General features: G+C 40.0%; 1 protein-coding gene across 1 annotated transcript; it reads left to right on the top strand.

Moving 5' to 3' along the window:
- The first annotated feature begins 102 nt into the window (after positions 1–102).
- On the top strand, positions 103–24330 carry zpr1 (ZPR1 zinc finger). The gene is made up of 14 exons (XM_073029834.1): positions 103–288; positions 1368–1529; positions 3243–3333; positions 5168–5238; positions 5864–5950; positions 7155–7277; positions 9637–9693; positions 11321–11387; positions 14020–14090; positions 14854–14943; positions 15164–15274; positions 16556–16645; positions 17177–17242; positions 19063–24330. Exons 1-14 carry the CDS (start codon positions 163–165, stop codon positions 19201–19203), a joined length of 1353 nt encoding a protein of 450 aa, XP_072885935.1. The 5' UTR covers positions 103–162; the 3' UTR covers positions 19204–24330.
- The last annotated feature ends 1799 nt before the right edge of the window (positions 24331–26129 follow it).

Raw genomic sequence — 26129 nt, 5'->3', positions numbered from 1 at the left:
GTGCAATATCAAAATATTACTGCAAGTTTGGAAGCGATTGGTCCTCCAGCAGGGAGGCAGTAACGGGAGTCAGTGCGAGGTGGGAGGGAAACTCTTGCTTGTGCCTTCAGTTACTTGCTGAGCTGATTGGCGGAGCCGCCGAGTGTAACCGAAGCCGAGGAGATGGCGCTGAATTGTAGTCAGAGTGGCCGAGGAATTGGGCCGGTTTTTCCGGATCTGAGTGCTGAGGATTCGGAGGATTTCGGCCCGACTCAAATTGAGAGCTTGTGCATGAATTGCTACCAGAATGTGAGTCTGTGCTGGAAAAGGAGGTGACGGTGGGAGAGTGACACACGCGCACAGAATGCTGGAGGAACTCACCAGGCCAGGCAGTATCTATAGAAAAGAGTACAGTCGACGTGTTGGCCTGAAATACCGACTGTACTCTATTCCCTAAATGCTGTCTTGATGCTGAGTGCCTCCAGCATTTTGTGTGTGTTGCTTGGATTTCTAGCATCTGCAGATTTCCTCGTGTTTGTGGAAGCGTTTGGGAGAGGACCGAGGTGGGGGTGGGGGAGGCGTGAGGCTTATGGGTCTGAGCTTTGGTGAAGGTACTAGTTGACAAGGTGGAGAAGAAGGTTGGGGGAACGGGACAGGGGATTACGGGATAGGGCGTGGGGACTGAAGTCTAGGTTAGGGGAGGGGGGTTAGGGATTAAGGTACAAGGTGGGAGTTGTATGGAAGTGGATATTGTTGAGGATGTGGCTATTGGGATATAGAGAGTAAGTTTAGGATCTTGGGTGTTTTGGGGAATATTGTTGGGTTGATATTGAAGATGGGCTTTTGGGAACGTGAAGTGCTTGGGTGTTGTCATTGATGCGGAAGTTGCAGATTGCAGATGTTGGCCAGGGTGGGTGTGAAAGGAGATGCAGGTGTTCAGCCCTGAGCTCTGGGTTTCCATGCATCTTCTCACTTCTGCTTAATTCTGTTAGTTGTCTCTGTGGGGAATGTTGTTAAAATGGGAAACTATTTAATATTGTACAAGCCAAAAATGTCTCTTCTTTTGGACAAACCTAAGCCACCTTATAAATACTACTGTGGGCTGTGAATGGTAGCACTATTTAAAATGTAAATGCTTTCTACAGGCTGAAGTATTTCTGTTGAGAAGTTATACTTCCTCTTCCCTCCTGCTCATTGTTTTTAGATAAATTTTATTTTACAACTGAGTGCAGCAGGAAGTGTAGTTTGTTGTTTTTTTTGAAAATAATCACAATATATCTATTAAATCTATTGGATGATCATCTTAAGTTTCATGCCTTTTATCTTTTTTTTGTATGCTGGATGGTAGGCATTGATAATTCCCTTCTACTTTTGTTCTCATGTTAAAGGGGATGACCAGGTTGCTATTGACTAAGATTCCATTCTTCAGAGAGATTATTGTTAGTTCATTCGCCTGTGACAACTGTGGTTGGGTGAACAATGAGATCCAGTCAGCTGGGAAGATCCAGGAACAGGGAGTACGATACACAGTCCATGTTTCTTCCAGACAGGTGAGCCTCTCGTGAACAATCCTAGACTCTTCCACCAAATCATCAGTGTTTATATTACTTTGTCTCTGGTGTCAGTTTGATGTCCTTTTCTGTATTACCTCTAAAAAGGTAGGGGAAGTGCAGAAGTGTTGTCACACATTCCGGCAACAATGTAGCATGCTCATCGCGTTTGCAGAATAACAGCAAAATAAGATTATTTCCTCCCTCCCACCCATCCACACAGTCCTCCAACCCCCACGCAGACTGTCTCTGGGCCTCTGTCTGCTAGCTATTTTCTCCCTCCTTTGCAAAAATCACACTGCCCCCCCCAACCAAAACAATCTTGAACCCTGTCATGTAAACTGCTGCTCTGTCTTCAAACTTAATTTCTTCCTGCAGTCCCTGAATGAGTTGTCATTTTTCAGCTAGACCAAGTTTACGTCTTTCCAAGCAAGTTTGCTTTGCCATGATTTTGAAACACAAGCTGTTCAATGTAACTGTGGTTAAAGTTAAGCTAGCATCCAAAGGCTGCAAGTTGAGAAGAATGTAGTTGATCATAATATCCTCCTCTCCTGACACTCGGGTACCTTTCATTTGGGATGGACTGGAATTTCAGCTGGAGATGTGGATCTGTTTATATGGACACTGTTATTTCCCTTCCCCTTTGCTGAAGCTTATTGCCATTTCTAAAACATACACAGCAACATCTGATTTTACCCCTGACTCCCTCAACAAGTTCTGTCACTGAAGTTCTTTTTGTTTTTTTATATGTCTGACTGAATTTTAGATCACCTGCCCTAATATTTCTTGACCGGGTCTGTTGTCAAATTTTTTGGTTTGATTCACCACACCATTCCTCCAAGAGAGCCACATTCTTGTCATGATTTGGAGGCTTGCATGACTTAATGACCTGGAGAGCTATGTTGTTTGGAGTCAGGACTTTATACTTTGGCTCTTGATATAGTCACCCATGCCAAACAGGTCAAAGGGTAGAGGCCAGACTAATACTGGCCCTCCAGGTTCAGGGGTTCAGTTCAGGGCTAACAACTCTGACTGGTTTAAAAAAAACTTACGAAAACAGCAATGAAGAATCCTTCTACATCTGAGTGTGATGGTATTCCTGAGTCTCCCCGGGATTTGCATGACTGACAGTAGTGAAAACCGAGAGGAAGCTACTGACATAATGAAGGAAGCCCTGAACATCATCAGAGATGGAGGATCTTCATTGCTGCCCTAAGTGCCAGTGGCATAAAGGGCAGAAAGTAAGTAAGTCACCACACCATTGGAACATTTTGAGGTGTTTGCTCTATTTCCTATACAGGATAAATAATTGTTGCTGATGATATGGTGAGTCATATTTTGGGTTTGGTTCCTGGTTTTGCTGAGTGGAAGTTGTACTAAATTGGTTTGGGACCAGAGGATAAATATCAGACTGTTCTCTGATTGCTGTGAAGTTATTTCATTTTTTTTTAATCCCTTAAGCAGTTTCAATGATTATTGAGGAAAGGGGGTGTACTTGTAGCTGTGGTGCCTTTGAAGTTGAATAACCTATCAATTCTTGTTGTTTAGGCTGAGATCTAATAACAGTGCCATAAGCAGCCATATGTTCTGGTATGGAGAATCAGATGTTACAGGAAAAAGTTGCCACATTGATGTTTATTAACTCATCTCTTAATTGTATCCTCAAACTTAATCCGGTGTATCATTAATCCTGTTTGACTCTATGTTCCAAAGGACCTGAATCGCGAGGTTGTGAAAGCGGACAGTGCATCGACCAAAATCCCTGAACTTGACTTTGAGATTCCACCATTTACACAGAAAGGAGGTAAGTGTACCATTAGGTTGTGGTGCCTATAGTATTCCAAAACTGAAATGCAAGAGAATTTGACCACTATGATGCCTGACCTTAATTGTTTGTTGGAAGTATCAGGAATGATTGCTTCAAAAAACGTGAGTTGCAAAACAATCTGCTGGAGAAACTCTGGGTTGAGCAGCATCTGAGGGGGTAGAGGTATTGTTGAAATCCTGCATCACAATTGAGAGGCTTAATGAAGATTGCAGAATTTGGAGTGAAAACATTTGGTTTGTTAGGATGAAAATCCTATTGAAACTGCTGGTGCTGGAAATCAGAAGTAAAAATAGAAAAAGCTGGACATACTTTTTAAGGGTCTTCACTGTGAAATATATTGGCTCAATTTCTCATTCCACAGATGCTTCTGACCTGCTGAGAGCTTCCAACATTTTTTGTTCTTGGTTGGAAATGGAATGTAAGGACTGGGGTCAGGATGTGCACTCTCCATGTATTGGGACACTCCTTTGACAGAAACATAAGCTCCTGACTAATAAAGTGTAGAAGGTTGTAATTATAATTGGAAGGTATGCTGTGTAGAGAAGCAGTTCCTATACGCTTACCATGGGTACCTCCTCACTTTCCCACTGGCTCCAGGTCTAGGCACTCAACTCCTGCACATTCCATCACTTGCCAGTCTCCAAAATCACCTTGCCCCGTCATCTCTGATCCTGTATCCCAGCCCCAACATACTTGACGTTGACAGCTCTCTGCTCTCTGACCCCACAATTCATCTCAGTTCCAACCCCTGTCATTGTCTTCACCATCTCCCATGACCTCTCACTCTTGATGCTGAGCAGTCAGTGCTCAGCAGAGGCCTCACCATTGTACCCTTGCACCCACACTTCATTGAGGTCTAGTCCTGATATGATGTTGAGCTCTTCCACTGATTTCCCCCCCCCCCCTTTCTTATTCCGCTTGGGGAGCTGACAGTTCAATGGCATGAATGTTAAATTTTGCAATCTATACACCCATGTGTTCTTTTCCTACTTTCACCAGTCCACCCTAGCTTTCTCCTTTGTTCACCATTTCTGTCCCTCCCTCCTCGTCACCTAGACTCATCACCCTTCCCCACCTGGCTCCATTTGCCCATCAAACCCCTCCTTCTCCCCCACCCCTGCCCTTCATCTTGTTCCACCCATCACCTACCATTCTCTCACACCTCCCTCTCCTATATATTGCTTATTTTTTTACACCCTCAGTTCTGATGCTGGGTCTCTGGGACCCTATGCTTCCAGAGATGCTGCTTGATGCAATAATTTCTTTAATCTTTCTTTGGGCAGTTTATTTTTTGCTGTACTTTTTCCTCAATTGCTGAATCATCATAAATAAATATTATTAGAGGAAAGACCACTGGAGTTCATATTTTGTACTGCAGTCTGTGAGCATTGTCCACTGGGGTTAAACAAGACTCCAATTCGACTGTTTACTAGCTTGCCAGGTTCCACAGGCAGTCACAGCTGTTTGAAGCAAAGCAAGCAGATGTTAGCAAATGACAATGGTAAAGGTTTGGAGTATTAGGTTTTAATTACTTCTAACAGCAATCATGTGAAAATCTGTTATAATTAAATCAAAGTGGAGTTGTTACTCCTTTTTTAAAGTTGTATGCATATTGTTCAGTGTTCCCTGTTTAGAGGTTATGATTTGCAATTGGCTATACCAGCCTATAAAGTTAAGGACTTTAAAGGATAAAGGGGGGTATGTAGGTTGTAATGAATGTGTAATAGTGACTGCTGTCTTGAACATATTGATTCACTTTTTAACAAACTGAAAAGCTAGTTCTTACACTAAGTTGTTCTTGTTGCTGCAGCTCTTTCTACTGTTGAGGGTTTGATTGACAGAGCGGTTGGGGGTTTAGAGCAAAACCAGCCTGCAAGGAAGGTAACTGCTTTTGTGTTATGTTTTTTTTCTCTTATTCTTCGGGCCTTGGCCTTTTCAGAACCAGTTTAAAATCTGAATCCAAGAAACTTGAGTAAAATGAATCTCTGCTTGCCATCTGCTTCATCAAAACTTCCATCATTCAGACAACTAGCTGAACATTCACTATTGGCAGAAATGATTTTTTAAAAGTAAAAATCTGGGTTATTGTAGAAGCATGTGATGCTTGGGAAGGAGGAATACTGTTTTGAAGCTATGGAGAAAAGTTAGTATAAGAAAGACTGCCTTGAACCTTAATTCCAACCTATGTTGGTGCTCAATGAAGTATTCATAGGATGAGGGCATAGAGTTCAAGAGGAGCTAGAATACTTAGGGAATTGGTATTTAGAATAATGTTAATAAATTAGAGATACTGAAGCATCCTGGAAAGAGAATGGGGGCTAGGAATGAGAGGGGGAGATTGACTTTCAAGTAAAAAGCTTGTGGAGTCCCAAGAAACTAGTAATCCAGACTTGGGCCAACTGTAAATGTCCCAACATTTAGATTTGATCTATATTGTGCAATCTCATTCAAGAATGGGACCTAATTAAATTTTTTTTTTAAATCCATGTACCTCTATCAATTGCAGGCAACTGATCCTGATGTGGCTTATAAGGTTGAGGAATTTATTGAGAAACTAAAAAAGCTGAAGGAACTTGAGACTCCATTCACACTGGTAAATAATTTGCTACCTTCTTGTAATATTCTTTCAGGGGGGGTCTGTTCGATTTCTCATTTTGCTAGTAGGAAATAATTTGATTGCTCCTTTTACATGTAATACAAATAAATCATGGAAGATTATTAATGATAGCTATAGCACTATCCAATCCTGCTACAGATTGAAGGCCTGCTGACTACTGCATGGACTAATGCACAAGTTTGTTTTGACATTGATGGTACATTATCCAGATGACTGAGAAACCTGGTGAGGGCAAGAGTTAATGATAATACAGCAGATGATGGATGAAGAAAGGATCTGTGGTGTAGTGTATGATTTTCAGGAAGCGTCAATGAAGCACCATACATTTGTTAAAGGTAGAATAGATGTTAAGATTGATGAATGATTTTAAGTGTGTAGGGTATCCTCTGGGAATCTGTTTGCTGTTTACGTTCATGATTTAGATGCAGAGCTGAAGACAGTGGTCTAAATTTGGCATTTTAGTATATTACGTAGCTTTTAAAAATTCATGTCTTTTTTAAAAAAAAAAAGAGTTCAATCTGGACAGTTACCATGTTATGTTTTCAATTAACAGAAAAATGGGAGGTATTATTAAAAAAGTTGCAATGCTGATGAGCGGTGTTGATGCTGAATTGGTGTTTTGCTGGAACCACTTGGCTCCAGAGCTGACTACAGTCTTGCTCCAAGCATGGACAAAAACACCTGAATTCCATAAGCGATGAGAAACGGCTCTTGATGTCAACAGTATTTGACCAAGTGTGATACCGAGGAATGCTTGTAAAATCAAATCAGTCTAGCACCAAAATCCTGAGTGTTCCAGGTTAATTGAATTTTACTGTATATTTAAATCCTGCAGATGGAAAAAATCTTAAAACATTTGGTGCCACTGATTTTTGTTGGAAATTGGGTTGATTTGGTATATTGATAAGAGGATAGGAGATGGTTTTTAGAAGTAGACATTTCATGTGCTTAAGGACTGTAATCACTAATCTTCCATATTTAATTTGGGATATAGGGCATTAGTTTATTTTAATGGTGACAGTGGAATGTATTATTAAAGATTGTGATTGGAAGTCAGGCAGTATTAATGTAGTCGGTCGAAGATCGGAATGAATAAGAATGATGTAGATTGCAGTGCAACATGTGATAAACACCAACAATAACAGATTTTTTGTTGTATTTAATCTGTTATGCTGTACAGGTTATTGACGATCCATCTGGAAACAGCTTCATTGAAAATCCATATGCCCCTCAGAAAGATGAAGCCTTAATGATTACTCATTACAAGCGAAATGCTAAACAGGACAGTATGTTGGGATTGCAGGTAGGCACATTGCCACAGGTGTGTGAGTTAAATTGTTAGGGTCTGTTTAATCACTGTGGAATAGTCATTTTAAATCTTTACTTTGTCTGGGGGACTGGAAGTGGGCAATAATTGGTGACCTTCCAAATGATACCACATTCCAGTAATCCTTGTAAAATTAATTCAACAAAACCTGGGCAATTATTTAAAGGAATACTTATAGCAGCAAAAATAACACACAATAGAAGAAAATTTGATTGTCAAATCTGACTGAGAAGATTTTTGTGACAGTTCTCAAATTTAATCCTCAAATTTCTATTAGAAAGAAAAGTTAATCTTAAACTCATTATGGATGGGTCCTTCAGTTTCACTGGGTTTGGCTGAAAATATTGGAAAATGTCTGTACATTAATGAAGCTCCAGCCTGAAGGTTTACTGATGGATTTCTGCCTATGTAAATCATTCATGATACTTGGAAACTAATATAGGTCAAAACTCCATGAATAACTTGCCTGTCTTTTCCCAATTCTTAAATGAATAGATAGAAAGCAATGTATCCAAGTATAATGTGAGAGAAATGTAATGCAAGCATCAAATTAAAGAAGGACACGAGGGTACACGTTAATAGATAACTAAAAATCTTAATGATGTGGATGACACTCAGATTTATATAACAGTGTCATCAAGTGACTATGGTTCCATTAATCACTAAAAAAAATCTATTGAACAAATCACTGATTGGATGAGCCAAAATTTCCTCCAGTTAACCAAAGAGAAAACTGGAATAATAGTTTTTGGTGCCAAAAAAGAACAATTAAAAGTCAGTGCTCACTTAGAATCCCTGTCATTATAGACCACAAACCAAGCCAGAAACCTTAGTGCTGGGATGAATTCCGACTTAAATTTTAACTGCCACATTAAGACAATTACGAAGTCAGCCTACTACCATCTTAAAAATATAGTGAGAGTTAAAGGGCTTGTGTCTCAGCAAGATCTAGAAAAATGCGTCCATACATTTATTTTTAGTAGGCTTGGCTACTGTAATGGCATTTTTACGGGTCTCTGTAAAAGGTCCATCAGAAAGCTGGAGCTCATTCAGAACGCTGCTGCTAGAGTTCTCATTAAGACCAAGAAAGAACATATCATTCCAGTTTTCACATCGCTGTACTGGCTTCCTGTCCATCAGGTGATTGACTTTAAAATGTTACTACTGGTTTATAAAGCACTTAATGGTCTAGGGCCAAAATATATCTCTGATCTCTTCTGCATTATGAATCTTCCTGAGCTCTCAGGTCGTCTGGGGCAGGTCTGCTTACCGTCTCCAGGGTCAAAACTAAACATGGTGAAGCAGCTTTCAGTACTATGCTCCATATATCTGGAATAATCTTCCAGAGGATCTGAAATCTGCCCCAACTTTAAGCTCCCTTAAATTGGGGCTTAAAACTTTTCTTTTTGCTGTAGCTTTTAATTAGAATCTCCTGCACTGTAGCTTCTATTTATCCTATCTGTTTTCTGTGTGATTTTGTTCTCTTATCTATTCTGAAATGTGATGCTTGATTTTTATGTCTTGTTCTATGTAAAGCACTTTGAACTGCCTTGTGTTTGAAAAGTACTATACAAGTAAGCTTGCCTGCTAAAAATCTCATGAGCAGGAACATAAAAGTAATAGAGGGATTTACTAGAAAACAGTTATGTCACTAGTATTGCCAAGTTTGGTTAAAACATTCCTATGCTGTGTACATTTCTGGGAACCACAGTTATGGTCTTAACAAATGATGGAGTAGCTTCAAATGGCCAGATGGCCTCTTACTGCTCCTATTTCCATGATTCTGTTGGCTATTATGTCATCATAATTTTGATTTATCTTAAAAACTTTACAGAATTTGATTCATAAATTTCACAGTAACAAGTATAAAACAAGAATGTCAATCAGTCCATTGAACCTGTTCCACCATTCAGTGAGAGCAAAGATAATCTGTGAACCAAATACATTCACCTGACTTTATCCCATTTGCTGATTTCATAGATTAGCTCTGAAGTACTGATTATAGTTAGTTTCAGCCTGTTGGCTTGAACTTGTGGCAATAATGGCAGTGCAATGGCTTTGAAAAAGATGTTTTTTTTTCTGTGGGCCTTGAGGTTAGAGATGAATTTCCAAAGCTGTTTGTTGAGGGCCCTGAACAGAGGCCAGATGAAACTTCCTCTTGTTGGGGAAGTCAAACTGGATTAAATTTTTAATTGCTTGGCAGTCAGTTTGAGTGGGACCATTGAGCACCTTAGCTTGGCGATGCAGTTGAACTGGAGCAACCCATGAAAAATAAATGCAACAAAAATGAAGCCTGGTTTCTAGGATTGTTTTACTTGGTTTGATCTCTTTCCAGGAATGGACACAGGAGGAGAAGAAGACTGAAAATATCCAAGAAGATTTGAGGAATGAAGTAAGTATGTTTGTGAAGACTTCAAAATAAGAACAATCTGACCTGTTAAACTAATAATTTTCTTGTATTGGAAATTTGCCACTGTCCCCATGAGACATGAATGACTTGGTTTATTACAGATTGGCTCTAAAAATGGGGATTGATATCCAAAAATCTCTTGTTCCTTTCAGCTGATAAGTTGGTAGCCCTAGGTCCTGTGGTGCTTCTTGTACTCTGGACTCTGATCTATCCCCTGTACATATACCTAATTCTTTGTTAATAAGAGTTTACAAATTAAGTTTCCAGTCCCTGAAACTGTAATTGAAATACCAACAAAAATACTGCCCAGAGAAGCAGGTCAGTGATTGGGCATTCTTCAGTGAATTTTCTTTCAAATCTGAAGGCACAGACTCAAGAGCATGATGGAATAAATTAGAATTACATGTTCTGCAACTAGAAAGTCAAACAAAACAATTTGGATGATTGCTGTTACTGTTTACTGCAAAGCTCAGCAATGCTGCTTTGGCCATCCCTCTGAAACCTATGTGTTATACAAGTGAAAAACAAGTGCAGAAATTGTGTGGAAACCATTGTGTATAGGTGCCATTGATGACGTGCAGTATCTTGACTTGAAAGTATTTTCCTGAATCAAAGTCAAACATGAAATTCCTTGAGTAATGGTCCTCAATGTACAAGGGACGTCATGGTAGTGTAGCAGTTAGCGCAGTGATTGAGGTTGAATCCATGCTGCTGTCTGAGGAGTTTGTATATTCCCCCTGTGACCATGTAATTTTCCTCCGGGTGCTTTGGCATATTCCAAAGGTGCACAGATTAGGGTTAGTAAGTGTGGGCATGCTGTGTTGGCGCTGGAAGCGTGTTAATACTTGCAGTCTTCCCCGCCCCCAGCACAGTCCTTAGACTGTGTTGGTCATTGATGCTGACGATGCATTCACTGTATTTTTGATGTACTCCTTCGGCTGTCCATCGATTTTCGATGATGACTGAGGCCTAGGCAAGGTTGTATGGAAGACTGGCAGTTGCCCATGCTGCAAGTCTCCCCTCTCCATGCCACCAATGTTGTCCAAGGGAAGGGCACTAGGCCGATACAGCTTGGCACCGGTGTTGTTACAGAGCAATGTGTGGTTAAGTGCCTTGCTCAAGGACACAACACTCTGCCTCAGCAAAGGCTCAAACTAGCGACCTTCAGATCACTAGACCAACGCCTTAGCCACTTGGCCACGCACCACACAATTTTTGATGTACATATAAGTAAAGCTAATACTTTTATAATTTTTTAAATTCAAGGGTAGTAATAGTTGTGCAAAGGAAATAAAATCCCATTGTGAAAGACAAAGAATCCAAAATCCTGATGGCCCTGAGACCACAATATAAGCCACTTGTCAATTTGTAATTGTTGACACACTGCCATAAAAAATGTGCTATAAATAAATGAGGTAAATGTTAGGAGCGAATTGACATTTTTGTTTTAGCTTTATCTTTAGTAACTAGACGTGGGATGTTTGATCTTCATACTGAGATGGACTGCTCAACCATCATCAGAAGAAATTATGAAGTAGTCTTTTGGCAGAGGTAAAGAAAGAAGGGAAATTACATTGTTAAATTAAGACATTTTTACTTTTTCATATAGGTGCTGCAATTTCCTACCAACTGCCCAGAATGTAATGCGTCTGCTGAAACAAATATGAAGCTAGTACGTATCCTTTAACAGATACAGGAAGCCGATCTTTTTGGATTATGTGTTTCAACAAGAATTCCTTTGACATTTTCTTTCATCTACTTATTGCAGTTGATGAGTGGTGTCAGCGCCTTTGTTTTTTGTTTTCTCCCAGAACTTTGCTCCAGGGCCATTCTTTACACAAACTGAGACTATTTGAAAGTATCAATTTCAGTCAGAACTTTTCTGCACATTTTCATTGTTGTTTGCTGGCATTTACGATATTTGTGAACACAGGTCTGTGATTATAATATAGACATGGTAGTGAACATGGGTGTATGTCCATTGAACAACTATGTTTATTTTATGGTGAGAAATTATTTCTGTTTTTGAATGGCCTGAAATGCTTCAGGAAATTACTTCTAACAGCCGCTTTGAAGATCTGCAGTAGTTTCAAATATGGGCAGATATCCGAGGAGAGTAATTGGCAGACAGTATGTTATGTTGTATTCTTCATTTATTTAATATCATTCCATTCAAAGGCCAAATGGTTGAACTTGTCAAGGTGCTACCAGTAACAAATCAAATGCATAGCCTAACCCTGACTGCTGGAAAACTGTAACTAATCCTCATTGGCAATCAGGTGTTGGTGTTGGTATTTGGAATGATGAGCAAGACATAACTTTGGCAAAGAAAAACTATTTACCATTGTTTTGGGGGTGTATACCAATTGTACATCACGATTAATGAGACTCAGTAAATATGGCATAAAGGAAATTCAGTCTAAGATTAATCTGGTTTCTGTTGTTCATTTACTCATTCCTTATTTGTTAAAGTAAATAACAAAAATGACAAGAGATAAATTATACATCATTGTATAATATGCTTTGACTTAATTTGAAATATCATTGGGAGGGGAGAAATGAGACCTGTTTAAAGATTGAATCTTTTGAATGCATTGGAAATAATGCATCAGTCTGGAACCACTTGAAATCACCTTGGATGACCTGGACAATATTAATACTTGCGTCAGACTGCTGTTTGTTGACTACAGCTCAGGTTTTAACACAATCATTACTACAATCCTGATCAAAAAGCTCCAAAACCTGGGCCTTTGTACCTCCCGCTGCAACTGGATCATCGACTTCCTTACCAGAAAACCACAGCCTGTGTAGATCAGAAATAACATCTCCACATTGCTGATAATCAACTGGATGATTCAGTGGGCTGAACCCACTGCTCTACTCTCTAGATTCATGACTGGCTAGACATCGCTCAAATGCCGTCTATAAATTTGCTGATGACACATCTCCATTGTTGGCAGAATTTCAGATGGTGATAAAGAGAAGTACAGGAGCAAGATAGTTTAGTTGGTTGAGTGGTGTCGCAGCAATGACCTTGCACTCAACATCAGTAAGACTAAAGAATTGATTGTGGTCTTCAGAACGGTAAGATGAGGGTACGCACACCAGTCCTCATCGAGGGATTAGTAGTGGAGAGTGAGCAATTTCAAGATCCTGGGTGTCAGTATCTCTGAGGATCTATCCTGGACCTAACAATGATGCAGTTACAAAGAAGGTACAACAGTGGCTATATTTCATTCATAGTTTGAGGAGATCTGGTATGTCACCAAAGAAATGTGCAAATATCTACAGATGTACCGTGGAGAGCATTCTTCATCAACATCTGGTATGGGGGAGGGGAAGGCACTGCACAGGGTTGAAAGAAGCTGCAGAAAGTTGTGAACTCAGTCAACTCCATCATGAGCACTAGCCTCTCCAACATTCAGGACATTTTCACGGAGTAATACCTCAAAAAGGTGGCATCCATCATTAAGGACCCCCATCATGCAGGACATGTCCTGTTCTTGTTGCTACCATTATGAAGGAGGTACAGGAGCCTGAAGGCATACACTCAATGATTTAGGAACCACTTATTCCCTTCTGCCATCAGATTTCTGAATGGACATTGAACCCATGAACACTACCTCACTACTTTTTAAAATTTCTATTTTTGCACTATTTAATTTAACTTTTTAAATATATTTTAATTTAGTTCTTCATTATTATGTATTGCAATGTATTGGTGCTGCATAACAATAAATTTCACACCAGTGATATTAAACCGGATTCTGAAATCAGTATGAGAAATAGTAAAGATCGGTTAATCTTTGAAAGGTGAACATTTGAAAGTATGTTTATCAAAGAAGAATTCAGTTTGTCCCACATTATCAAGAACTGAGAGTCCTCTTTTGAAGTTGCTTGATCTTTGGAAGGAGGTGGTTATTGGTCACTGCATTTCACATTTTTGATGTATTTAAGATCAACTGAAATGTAATGTCTGCATGCTTGGTTGGATTTGTAATGGCTTAGCTATTCATGCATCAAATCTGTTGTAGCCTACAGCAAAAGGGAGAGCACCAGTAATCAGCTTTACCTCCCAAATACTTTTGATTTTGTCAGAAACTGAGATCTTCAAAATTCACCTGTCAGCATTTCAAATATATACATAGTAGGAATGAATTACTTAAATATTTTGTCACAATCTGTGGAAAGAGTCTTGTATTACCAGCATGGTACACCCCGTTTGTCTTGCAGTCACATTGTATTGGGTTTGGAATTGAGTTGTAATCTGGAGTCTGGTCAGTGGCTTCCTTTACCAAAAGCTTCCAGAGATCCCACACTTCAAGGAAGTGATAATCATGGCAACAAACTGCGAAGCATGTGGGCATCGGACCAATGAGGTAATTCCGTCGGTTGGATAATATTAAAAAAAAGTTTCAGTATGGAGAATAGTGTAATAATGACATTAATATGTGAGGATTTATTTTCCCCAGTCTTGTTTATTGTTTTGTAATGAAATTGGCTTCCTTTTTATTTTTCCTCTCCAAAAGCCAATCCACAGTCAAGTGGAGAGTAGTGATTTTGTTTATGGCTCCTGATAAAGCAGATCTGGACTAAATCATGAAGAATTATTATGGGTACCTGTTCTTTTGCCATCCATATACATAAATTTTGAGGGAGTTAGAGTTTTGCATGTTCAATGATGAACCTATAATAAAAATACACTTCCTTTATCCTGGACCTGTATATGACTCCAATATTATCCCTGCACAAGTGCATTTCCAAGAGCAACTATCAAAATGTATCAGACCACAAAATAGATATTGAGTAGCATTATGGATTATTAGCATGTGTGCAAAAGCTGTTAAGGATGGCTTATGTTCTTGTCCGAAAAGCTAGAACAATCCTAATTTGGTCAGTAAGATTCAGTATATCTTGTTGATGCCAGGTGGGTTGACACGTGTTTTTTTTATATATATATATATATATATATGTCTTTTGGTTAAAAGGTGAGGAAAAACTGATTACCTTCTGCATATTAAGTGACTTGTGTTGCAGTACTTGCACCCATTGTTCATTGTGTTGCACATTTTAGTAAATAGCCTATACTGCTCAAACCAAAATTGTACAGCCTTATTTATTGTAATATTTTCTTAATCTTAGGTAAAGTCAGGAGGAGCTACTGAGCCTTTGGGTACAAAAATTTCTCTATGGATTACAGACCCCTCTGACATGACCAGAGACCTGCTCAAGGTACAGCCTCATCTTAGTACTATTGGTTAGAGTAGAGTACTTAGACAATGAGATTTTATGTCACATAGTCAACAATCCTGCATTTGATTGTAACCTGGTTTATGATGTTACACTTGCGGTTGATATGAACGCAGAAACTTTCGCAAATGATATTAACAAATGACCTGTGCTTTTAGTGGCCATGCTTTTAATTATATCGTGGTTTGTTTTTTTTTTGCAGTCTGAAACCTGCTCTATTGCTATTCCAGAGCTGGAATTTGAACTTGGAATGGGGATCCTTGGAGGAAAGTTCACAACATTGGAAGGACTGCTGGCAGATGTAAAAGAATTGGTAAAAAATGTTCTTGTAATCTCACTAACAGGTGCAAAGTGCTAGGATGTGTAACAAAAGTTATCGTTGGTCCTTCTACTACATCATTTGAGGAAGGAAAAAAATCATCAATTTTTTTTTGCTTTTGCTCTTCCCCTCATACAGTTCCAGAAGAAAATTAGGATTGTAATCAAAAATGGAAAGTAAAAAAACAATGGGAAGCAACAGCAGGAAGAATGTTTTCACTGAGAAATGTTTGGAATTTATGAAACAAAATATTATAGGAACTTAAAAAATGTAGAAAATTTCAGAAGTATATAGTAGAAACAATGTTGGTTATGATTTTATGATCTATTTAAAACATCAACATTATCTCTTGTATGCCTAGTTTTTTAAAATTATTTTTCAACTGTTGTTTCTGCTGTGTTCCTTTTTAAAATTGTAATAGTGGGTTGATCATTAAGCCAAATAATTTATTTTCTTGTGACGTTAGGTTGCCCTTCTATTGATCAACTGATTTCAGTTCTCAAATTGATTTCAGTTTTTAGCTTCAGAATGCAAACTCACAATGTGATAAGATTGTCTCATATTTGTATTTGAAGGCTGCATCGTCAAGGTCTTGGATTTTAAAAAAACTGATTATTAAATTATCTAAATGAAGTGGTAGAACTATTAAAAATCTTGTATTTGAGTATGTCCAGGGTCTGAATTAGTTATACAAAATGGAAACAGGCCATTTAGTCCAACTTGTCCATTATGACAAATGTGCCTGCCTGAGCTAGTCCCATTTGGCTTCATTTCTTTATCATTCCTATCCATTTACCATCCCAGTATCTTATAAATGTTTTAAATGTACCTGCCTCTCCCACTTCCTCTGGCAATTTGTTCCATACTGTATACCTACCTCCCAGTGTGTAGGAGAATCTTGCCCTTCAGCTCCCTTTGAAAATCAATCTCCCCCTCACCCTATCCCTCCCTTCATATACTGTAAGTCCATGTTCAGTTATCAGAAGCAGTGTTATGAATCCTTAAATGATAGCAGAAAAGCAGTCTGTTCAAAGACGTCTGCCAGAGGTGTTTTAACACTCTTGACACATAATGTAATCTTTTGGTGGGAGAGGAAACTAGAACATTAGGATTCTAGCATTCTTACATGATTGGTAATGAAGCACTGACAGATTAAGAACATGGGAGCAAATGGAAAAGCTGAAAGTTAATGTGTCAATTATTTTCTGTGTTTTATTAGCAAATAATATAATTTTTGATTGCTGAAATGCCAAATAAAATCTTCTCTTTTGTTAGATTGTGACAAAGAACCCATTTTTTATTGGAGACAGCAATGATCCTGAAAAATTTGTAAAACTTAAAGAATTTGCATCCAAGTTGGATGAGGTAAAAGTTCTTGATTACTAAATTTTGTATTTTCAAACAAAGATCATTTTTCAAGTAAACTAGTGGTGTAGGTATCCAATTTTGTTTAATTGAAATAGGCTTCATAACAGAATGTCACTATTAAATTGCATTTTATTTGATGTTAGTAATGCTTCACTGCATCTTGATGTGAGCAGTATTTTGGGTACACCGAGTACACTGGAAACTGTTATCACACTGAAGTCCAATGATTGCTTTGCCTAAAAATAATGTTTTATAATGTGGCATAACTATGGTGACCTAAAAGTTTGTACTTTTCATAGTTGGACTTGATGTAAACTATGTTCCTAATTGTAGCAATATAATGTGTACAGGACTTGCTGTTCTCGTACAATGGATAGCCAAGCAAAGCAAATCTTGAAGTGAGAGAATCTGGTTTCTGTAGCTGTGTACAAAGAAAACCACTGTAGGCTAAATATATTTTTGGACCATTTTGATAACGTGCTTTCATTAAATATGCCACTGAATTGTGATTTAATTTTCCCCTTTCAGATTATGTTGGGTAAAAAAGAAGCCCACCTTATTCTTAATGACCCAGCTGGGAACAGTTATCTCCAGGCAAGTACTAATGCAGTAGCTTCAATGATACACCATCATTAAATGTTTTGTGCTTAGCACTGTATACTGTTTACTTTGAGCTTCATGTGAGCAGAAATTAATTGCAGTCTGATGTATATGACAGTAAACTAATCTTGACAGTGAAAAAAACAAATGGTAACTTCCCTCTAATTAGTTAAGCTCATGGAAAAATTACAGCACTGAAGGAGGCCATTTTGGCCTATGTCCATTACAGAAATAGATTTGTTGTTAGATTCAGCAAAAGCTGAATTTGCTCTAGACCAAGTCTCCCCACTAGGGTGTTAAGTTTTCCTTTTACTAGCATGAATAAACCAGAATACTTAACTGTCACTATTTACAGACTAACCAGTGTCATAATATGCATATCTTTGTCATTTATTCACTACCTGGATGTGGCATAAAATACTGGTATTGCTGTCAATACCCTTTAATTGCTCCTGAATTGAGTATCGACCATCTTACTGGGTCTGGTGTTGTACACAGGCTAGACAAGGTAAGATACAGGGTTCCTTCCCTCAAGGGGACATTAATGAACCAGATAGTGTTTCTTAACGGCAGCTCAGTCAATTCATGTTTACTATTTCTGAGGCAATACCAAATTTTAACTTCATTCAATTACCTGAATTTAAATTCCCTAACTATCCAAAGATTCAAAGTACATTTCTTATCAAACTATGTATGGGTATACAATCCTGAGATTCATCTTTTCACAGACAGCCACAAAATATAGAAATCCATGGAACCCATTCAAAGAAATAAATCAAACCCCCTCCCCCAGTGCAAAAACAAATAGCGCAAATGGCAAAAAAAAATCACCCCCCCCCCATGTGCAAAAAAAAACAAATCACACAAATGGTATCATGGACATGACGCCCCCCACGTGCAGAAAAAAACATTGCGCAAATGGCAACAAGGACATCCCACCCCATGTGCAAAAAAACCAAATTGCGCAAACAACAACAAGAATGAATGAGCAAAAACACAGAAAATAAAACTAAATCAAAAGGGTCCATATTCAGTTCAGCTCAGTGTTCATTAGTCCAATCCACAAACCACAGACCCAGAACTTCGGTAGCATCCTCCGATGGCATCGAGAGAGAAAGACCACTTAAACGCAGAGACCTTCCCTTGGGAGCAGTGAACGGGTGGGAGAGCAAGACTGTCACGCAGACACTTTCCTCCGGCTGCAACAAGCAAGAGGCTGGTAGATGGTCCTGAACTCTCACTTGCATTTTGCACTTGCCTCTATGTTTTCGATCTTCCTGAATGCTTAGATCGGTGAGAAATGGAGTCGATCATTGGCTCTCTAAACTTCTTGTCCTTGAGGCTGCTTGCCTCCCAGAACTTACTCGGAGATAGTAAAGCGCCAGATCACTCAATTGGCCCAAAAACAAACCATTAAAGTGTAGGTCACAGGCTTCAGCAATACCAGAACCACATTTGAAAGAAAAAGAAGACATAAAAGAAGTGAAAGAAACAGTTTCGTAGACCATCTGGAGAATGTCGCCGGTGGTAGCGTTGTTCGCTGGTGCCATCTTCCGGATGGTAGAAGAATCGTGGTAGGGTTGAGACTTTTGTATCTGGATCAATAAGCTAGATCTGACTGAACCTCGTGCTACTATACTCACTATCGTCCTCTCAATGAATGAGCAAGGTGCCAAATCGAGACAGTGGATCTTTTGCAGTAACAACTTGAGTTATTTGACTTAAGAGACTGATGGCAGAAGAGAGAATCCTAGAGACTTGGAAAAAATTAATTTTTTGTCATTTCTAATGTTTGCTTGTTTTTCTTTCACTAGAATTTGTATGCCCCTGATCCTGATCCACAAATGACGATAGAGAAATATGAGCGCACGTTTGAACAAAATGAGGAACTAGGTTTGAATGACATGAAAACTGAAAACTATCAGCCACAGAAAAATGGACAAATAGTGCAGTAACAGTCAGTTGACAGCAGGTTGAAGAGAAAAAGCTAATGTGATTGTCACGTGAAAATAGTTCATTCTCAAAAGAAACATTATCAAGGATAAGACGTTGAAGTATTTATAGAAGAATTTGACATGGAGCTGGGCACGTTCAAATGAGAAGCAATCAAAATTTCTTGAACATTCGCATGGTGTTTGATTGAATAATAGTTCCTCTTCGGGGAATGTGTCCAGTATTAGTTTTCTGCTCTATCCTTCAAGCTCTGTGTATGCTTCAGCAGCAGTTTCCTGATCAAGATGAAAAGAGTGGAATTTGCGGGCAAGATCCTACATGCTACCATCTGATAGGCAGCCACCTTGTATTCTTTGTGCACTTTGAATTCTTAGTACTAATTCTCAGTACTAATTTTGGGTAACCTTATCCAAACTCTTTCAAGCCCCTAAGTATAAAGTGTTTAGAAACATAGAAAATAGGTGCAGGAGTAGGCCCTTCGAGCCTGCACCGCCATTCAGTATGATCATGGCTGATCATCCAACTCAGAACCCTGTACCTGCTTTCTCTCCATACCCCCTGATCCCTTCAGCCACAAGGGCCATAGAACTCCCCCTTAAATATAGCCAATGAACTGGCCTCAACTGATTCCTGTGGCAGAGAATTCCACAGATTCACCACTCTCTGTGTGAAGAGGTTTTTCCTCATCTCGGTCCTAAAAGGCTTCCCCTTTATCCTTAAACTGTGATCCCTCGTTCTGGACTTCCCCAACATCGGGAACAATCTTCCTGCATCTAGCCTATCCAATCCCTTTAGAATTTTGTACGTTTCAATAAGATCCCCCCTCAATCTTCTAAATTCCAGCGAGTATAAGCCTAGTCGATCCAGTCTTTCTTCATCTGAAAGTCCTGCCATCCCAGGAATCAATCTGGTGAACCTTCTCTGTACTCCCTCTATGGCAAGAATGTCTTTCCTCAGATTAGGGGACCAAAACTGCACACAATACTCCAGCTGTGGTCTCAGCAAGGCCTTGTACAACTGCAGTAGAACTTCCCTGCTACTGCACTCGAATCCTTTTGCTATGAATGCCAACATACCATTCGCCTTTTTCACTGCCTGCTGTACCTGCATGCCCACTTTCAATGACTGGTGTACAATGACACCCAGGTCTCACTGCACCTCCCCTTTTCCTAATCGGCCACCATTTAGATAATAATCTGTTTTCCTGTTCTTGCCACCAAAGTGGATAACCTCACATTTATCCACATTAAATTGCATCTGCCATGAATTTGCCCACTCACCTAACCTATCCAAGTCACCCTGCATCCTCTTAGCATCCTCCTCACAGCTAACACTGCCGCCCGGCTACGTGTCATCCGCAAACTTGGAGATGCTGCATTTAATTCCCTCGTCTAAATCATTAATATATATTGTAAACAACTAGGGTCCCAGCACTGAGCCTTGCGGTACCCCACTAGTCACTGCCTGCCATTCTGAAAAAGTCCTGTTTATTCCTACTATTTGCTTCCTGTCTGCCAACCAATTCTCTATCCACATCAATACCATACTCCCAATACCGTGTGCTTTAAGTTTGCACACTAATCTCCTGTGTGGGACCTTGTCAAAAGCCTTCTGAAAATCCAAATATGCCACATCCACTGGCTCTCCCCTATCCACTCTACTAGTTACATCCTCAAAAAATTCTATAAGATTCATCAGACATGATTTTCCTTTCACAAATCCATGCTGACTTTGTCCAATGATTTCACCTCTTTCCAAATGTGTTGTTATCACATCTTTGATAACTGACTCTAGCATTTTCCCCACCACCGATGTCAGGCTAACCGGTCTATAATTCCCCGGTTTCTCTCTCCCTCCTTTTTTAAAAAGTGGGGTTCCATTAGCCACCCTCCAATCCTCAGGAACTAATCCAGAATCTAAAGAGTTTTGAAAAATTATCACTAATGCATCCACTATTTCTTGGGCTACTTCCTTAAGCACTCTGGGATGCAGACCATCTGGCCCTGGGGATTTATCTGCCTTTAATCCCTTCAATTTACCTAACACCACTTCCCTACTAACATGTATTTCCCTCAGTTCCTCCATCTCACTAGACCCTCGGTCCCCTACTATTTCCGGAAGATTATTTATGTCCTCCTTAGTGAAGACAGAACCAAAGTAGTTATTCAATTGGTCTGCCATGTCTTTGTTCCCTATGATCAATTCACCTGTTTCTGACTGTAAGGGACCTACATTTGTCTTGACCAATCTTTTTCATTTCACATATCTATAAAAGCTTCTACAGTCAGTTTTTATGTTCCCTGCCAGCTTTCTCTCATAATCTTTTTTCCCTTTCCTAATTAAGCCCTTTGTCCTCCTCTGCTGGATTCTGAATTTCTCCCAGTCCTCAGGTGTGCTGCTTTCTCTGGCTAATTTGTATGTTTCTTCTTTGGACTTGATACTATCCCTAATTTCCCTTGTCAGCCACGGGTGCACTACCTTCCCTGGTTTATTCTTTTGCCAAACTGGGATGAACAATTGTTGTAGTTCATCCATGCAATCTTTAAATGCTTGCCATTGCATATCCACCGTCAACCCTTTAAGTATCATTTGCCAGTCTATCTTAGCTAATTCACGTCTCATACCTTCAAAGTTACCCTTCTTTAAGTTCAGAACCTTTGTTTCTGAATTAACTATGTCACTCTCCATCTTAATGAAGAATTCCACCATATTATGGTCACTCTTACCCAAGGGGCCTCACACGACAAGATTGCTGACTAACCCTTCCTCATTGCTCAATACCCAATCTAGAATGGCCTGCTCTCTAATTGGTTCCTCGACATGTTGGTTCAGAAAACCATCCCGCATACATTCCAAGAAATCCTCTGCCTCAGCACCCTTACCAATTTGGTTCACCCAATCTATATGTAGATTGAAGTCACCCATTATAACTGCTGTTCCTTTATTGCACGCATTTTTAATTTCCTGTTTAATGCCATCCCCAACCTCACTACTACTGTTAGGTGGTCTGTACACAACTCCCACCAGCGTTTTCTGCCCCTTAGTATTATACAGCTCTACCCATATTGATTACACATCCTCCAGGCTAATGTCCATCCTTTCTATTGCGTTAATCTCCTCTCTAACCAGCAATGCTACCCCTCCTCCTTTTCTTTCCTGTCTATCCCTCCTAAATATTGAATATCCCTGGATGTTGAGCTCCCATCCTTGGTCACCCTGGAGCCATGTCTCTGTGATCCCAACTATATCATATTAATAACTATCTGCACATTCAATTCATCCACCTTGTTACGAATGCTTCTCGCATTGACACACAAAGCCTTCAGGCTTGTTTTTACAACACTCTTAGCCCTTATACAATTATGTTGAAAAGTGGTTCTTTTTGCTTTTTGCCCTGGATTTGCCTGCCTGCCACTTTTACTTTTCACCTTACTACTTTTGGCTTCTACCCTCATTTTACACCCCTCTGTCTCTCTGCACTTGTTCCCATCCCCCTGCCACATTAATTTAAATCCTCCTGTAGCAGTAGCAAACGCTCCCCCAGTACATTGGTTCCAGTCCAGCCCAGGTGCAGACCGTCCTGTTTGTACCGGTCCCACCTCCCCCAGAATTGGTTCCAATGCCCCAGAAATTTGAATCCCTCCCCCTTGCACCATTCTTCAAGTCACGTATTCATCTGAAATATCCTCCTATTTCTACTCTGACTAGCACGTGGCACTGGCAGTAATCCAGAGATTATTACCGTTGTGGTCCTACTTTTTAGTTTATCTCCTAACTCCCTAAATTCACCTTGTAGGACCTCATCCCATTTTTTACCTATATCGTTGGTACCTATGTGCACCACGACTACTGGCTGTTCACCCTCCCACTCCAGAATGTCCTGCAGCCGCTCAGAGACATCCTTGACCCTTGCACCAGGGAGGCAATATACCATCCTGGAGTCTCGTTTGTGGCCGCAGAAACGCCAATCTATTCCCCTTACAATCGAATCCCCTATCACTATAGCTCTCCCACTCCCTTTCCTTCCCTCCTGTGCCGCAGAGCCACCCATGGTGCCATGAACTCGGCTGCTGCTGCCTTCCCCTGATGAGACATCTCCCCCAACAGTATCCAAAACAGTATATCTGTTTAGGAGGGAGATGACCTTAGGGGACTCCTGCACTACCTGCCTACTGCTACGCTGTCTAGTGGCCACCCATTCCCTTTCTGCCTGTGTAGCCTTTACCTGCGGTGTGGCCAACTCACTGAACGTGCTATTCACGACTTTCTCAGCATCGCGGATGCTCCAGTATGAATCCAATCACAGCTCCAGCCGCTCAATGCAGTCTGCCAGAAGCTGCAGTTGGACACATTTCCTGCACACATAGTTGTCAGGAACACTGGAAGTATCCCTGATTTCCCACATGCTGCAGAATGAACCAACCACGGGGCCGATCTCAGCTGTCATGACCTACCCAATACGTTGCCTCAACTTTTGAAACGTTCTCCTTTTAAAGGAACTTACCCGGCCTTACCTCACTTGGAGTGAAGCTTGTCCTCAGCCTCTGCTCGCCGAAGCCTCTGGAGACAAAGCCTTCCTACTCTGTCTCCCTCTACTCCGTCGCCCGCTACAACGGTTTCCTGGATATCCCACAGATAAGGCTGAAATTGATATCCATTTTATTAGTTAATTGCCTCTGTAGACTATTAGTAGACACACAAAATTCAGCCATAAAGTATTTAATAAATATCAGAAACATCCTTTTCATTTCTGTTGACCAGCTGGCAAAACTAAATCTGAATAAAGCGCTTCAATGATCAAAATTGCCAATGGCAGATGTTTGAAAGAAGCTGGTGTGAATTTCAGCCTGCATGAAAGGGTAACTTCTATCTTGTCCATGAGCTGAAAGGGATCAATATTGTTATCCTGTCTGTATTTCATGTCATTGATGAGAAAAGGGATGGTCTGCATTGGAAAGGATTTTGCCCTTTGGATTCTTGTTATGATGACCGAAACTCTGAAATTTGTTTCATGCTGTTTGAGGCTCTTTCTCTATAGATCTGTATACTCATCATTGGGATAATATGAACATATTGGATGGTCATATTTCAGTGGAAGAAAAAAATAATAAATCAAATTAAGAACTCAAGACGCTTGGAAATGTTGACCTGTTTTCTCTTTGAATTGAATATCTGAAATTTGAATGAAAATGCCTTCATTGTTATTTTCATCTGTAAAGTTGGACCTCAGGACCTGTACTGTTCCATCACACCCTGTAGGAGCACAATTAGGCCAATTGTCCCATCATGTCTGCTTTGCTACTCCATCATGGCTGATTAATTATCCCTCTTAACTCCATTCTCATACCTTTGTAACCTTGATGTCATTGCTAATCAAGTGCCTATCAACCTCTGCTGGGGTGCCACTGAAGTGTAACAGCATGATGCTATTACAGCTTGGGATGTTGGAATTCATTTCTGATGCCATCTGTAAGAAGTTTTTATGTCCTTCCATGAGCGCGTGGGTTTCCTCCATGTGCTCTAGTTCCCACATTCCAAACCGGTACCAATTAATAAAGAAATTCCTTCTCATCTCTGTTCTAAAGGGATATCCTTCTGAAGCTGTGCCCTCTGGTCCTAGACTTCCCCACTATACAAAACATCCTCTCATTGTCCACACTGTCAGTCTTTCAATATTCAATAGGTTTTTGAGTTTCTCCAACCCCCAGTCATTCTTCTAAACTTCAAGTACTAGCCCAGAGCTATCAAACACTCCTGATACATTAACCCTTTCATTCCTGGGATAATCCTTGAGAACCTCCTTTGGACTCTTTCCTATGCCACACATCTTTTCTTAGATAAGGGGCCCAAAACTCTTCACAATACTCCCAATTGCAGTCTGACCCATGTCTTATAAAGCCTCAGCATTACATCCTTGCTTTTATATTGCATTTACCTTCCTTAATACCGACTCTACCTGCAAATTAACCTTTACGGAATCTTGTATGAGGACTTCCAAGTTCCTTTGCACATCTGATTTCTGAATTTTCTCCCCATTGAGAAAAATAGTCCACACCTTTATTCCTTCTACCAAACTGCATGACCATACACTTCCCGATACTGTATTCCATCTGCCACTTCTTTGCCCATTCTCCTAATCTGGCTATGTCCTTTTGTAGATTCCCAGCTTCTTCAACACTACCTGCCCCTCCACCTATTTTTGTATCATCCATAAACTTGGCTACAAAACCATAAATTCCATCATCCAAATTATTGACAGAGGGATAAGGTCAGCAACTTTAAATTCCTCGGTGTTATCATTTCAGAGGACATGTCTTGGGCCAGTACGTAAGTGCAATTACAAAGCAAGCACAGCAATGTTGCTATTTGGGAGTTTGCGAAGATTCGGCATGACATCTAAAACTTTGACAAACCTCTATGGATGTGTGGTGGAGAGTATATTGACTGGCTGCATCACAGCTTGGTATGGAAATGCCAATGCCCTTGAATGGAAAATCCTATAAAAAGTAATGGATACAGCCCAGTCCATCACAGGTAAAGTCCTCCCCGCCATTGAGCACACCTACAGAGTGCTGTTGCAGGAAAGTGGCATCCATCATTAGGGACTCCAACACCTAGGTCATGCTATGTTCTCACTGCTGCTGTCAGGAATGTGGTACAGGAGCTTCAGGACTCCTGCCACTAGGTTCAGAAAGTTATTGCCACTGAACTATTAGGCTTCTGAACCAAAGAGAATAACTTCACATCCCATCACTGAAATGTTCTAACAATCTATAGACTCACTTTCAAGCTCTCCACCTCAAGTTCTTGATACTTGTTTATTATTTCTTTTTATATTTGCACAGTTGATTGTCTTTTGCACACTGGTTATACACCCATTTGGTGCAGTCTTTCATTGATTCTATCATGGTAAATAGATTTATTGAGT

This window comes from Hemitrygon akajei, chromosome 26 (assembly GCF_048418815.1).
Source record: "Hemitrygon akajei chromosome 26, sHemAka1.3, whole genome shotgun sequence".
In the NCBI taxonomy this organism is placed as follows: domain Eukaryota; kingdom Metazoa; phylum Chordata; class Chondrichthyes; order Myliobatiformes; family Dasyatidae; genus Hemitrygon; species Hemitrygon akajei.
The sequence above is the reverse complement of the archived record's forward strand: the minus strand, read 5'-3'. Positions and strand labels throughout refer to the sequence as shown.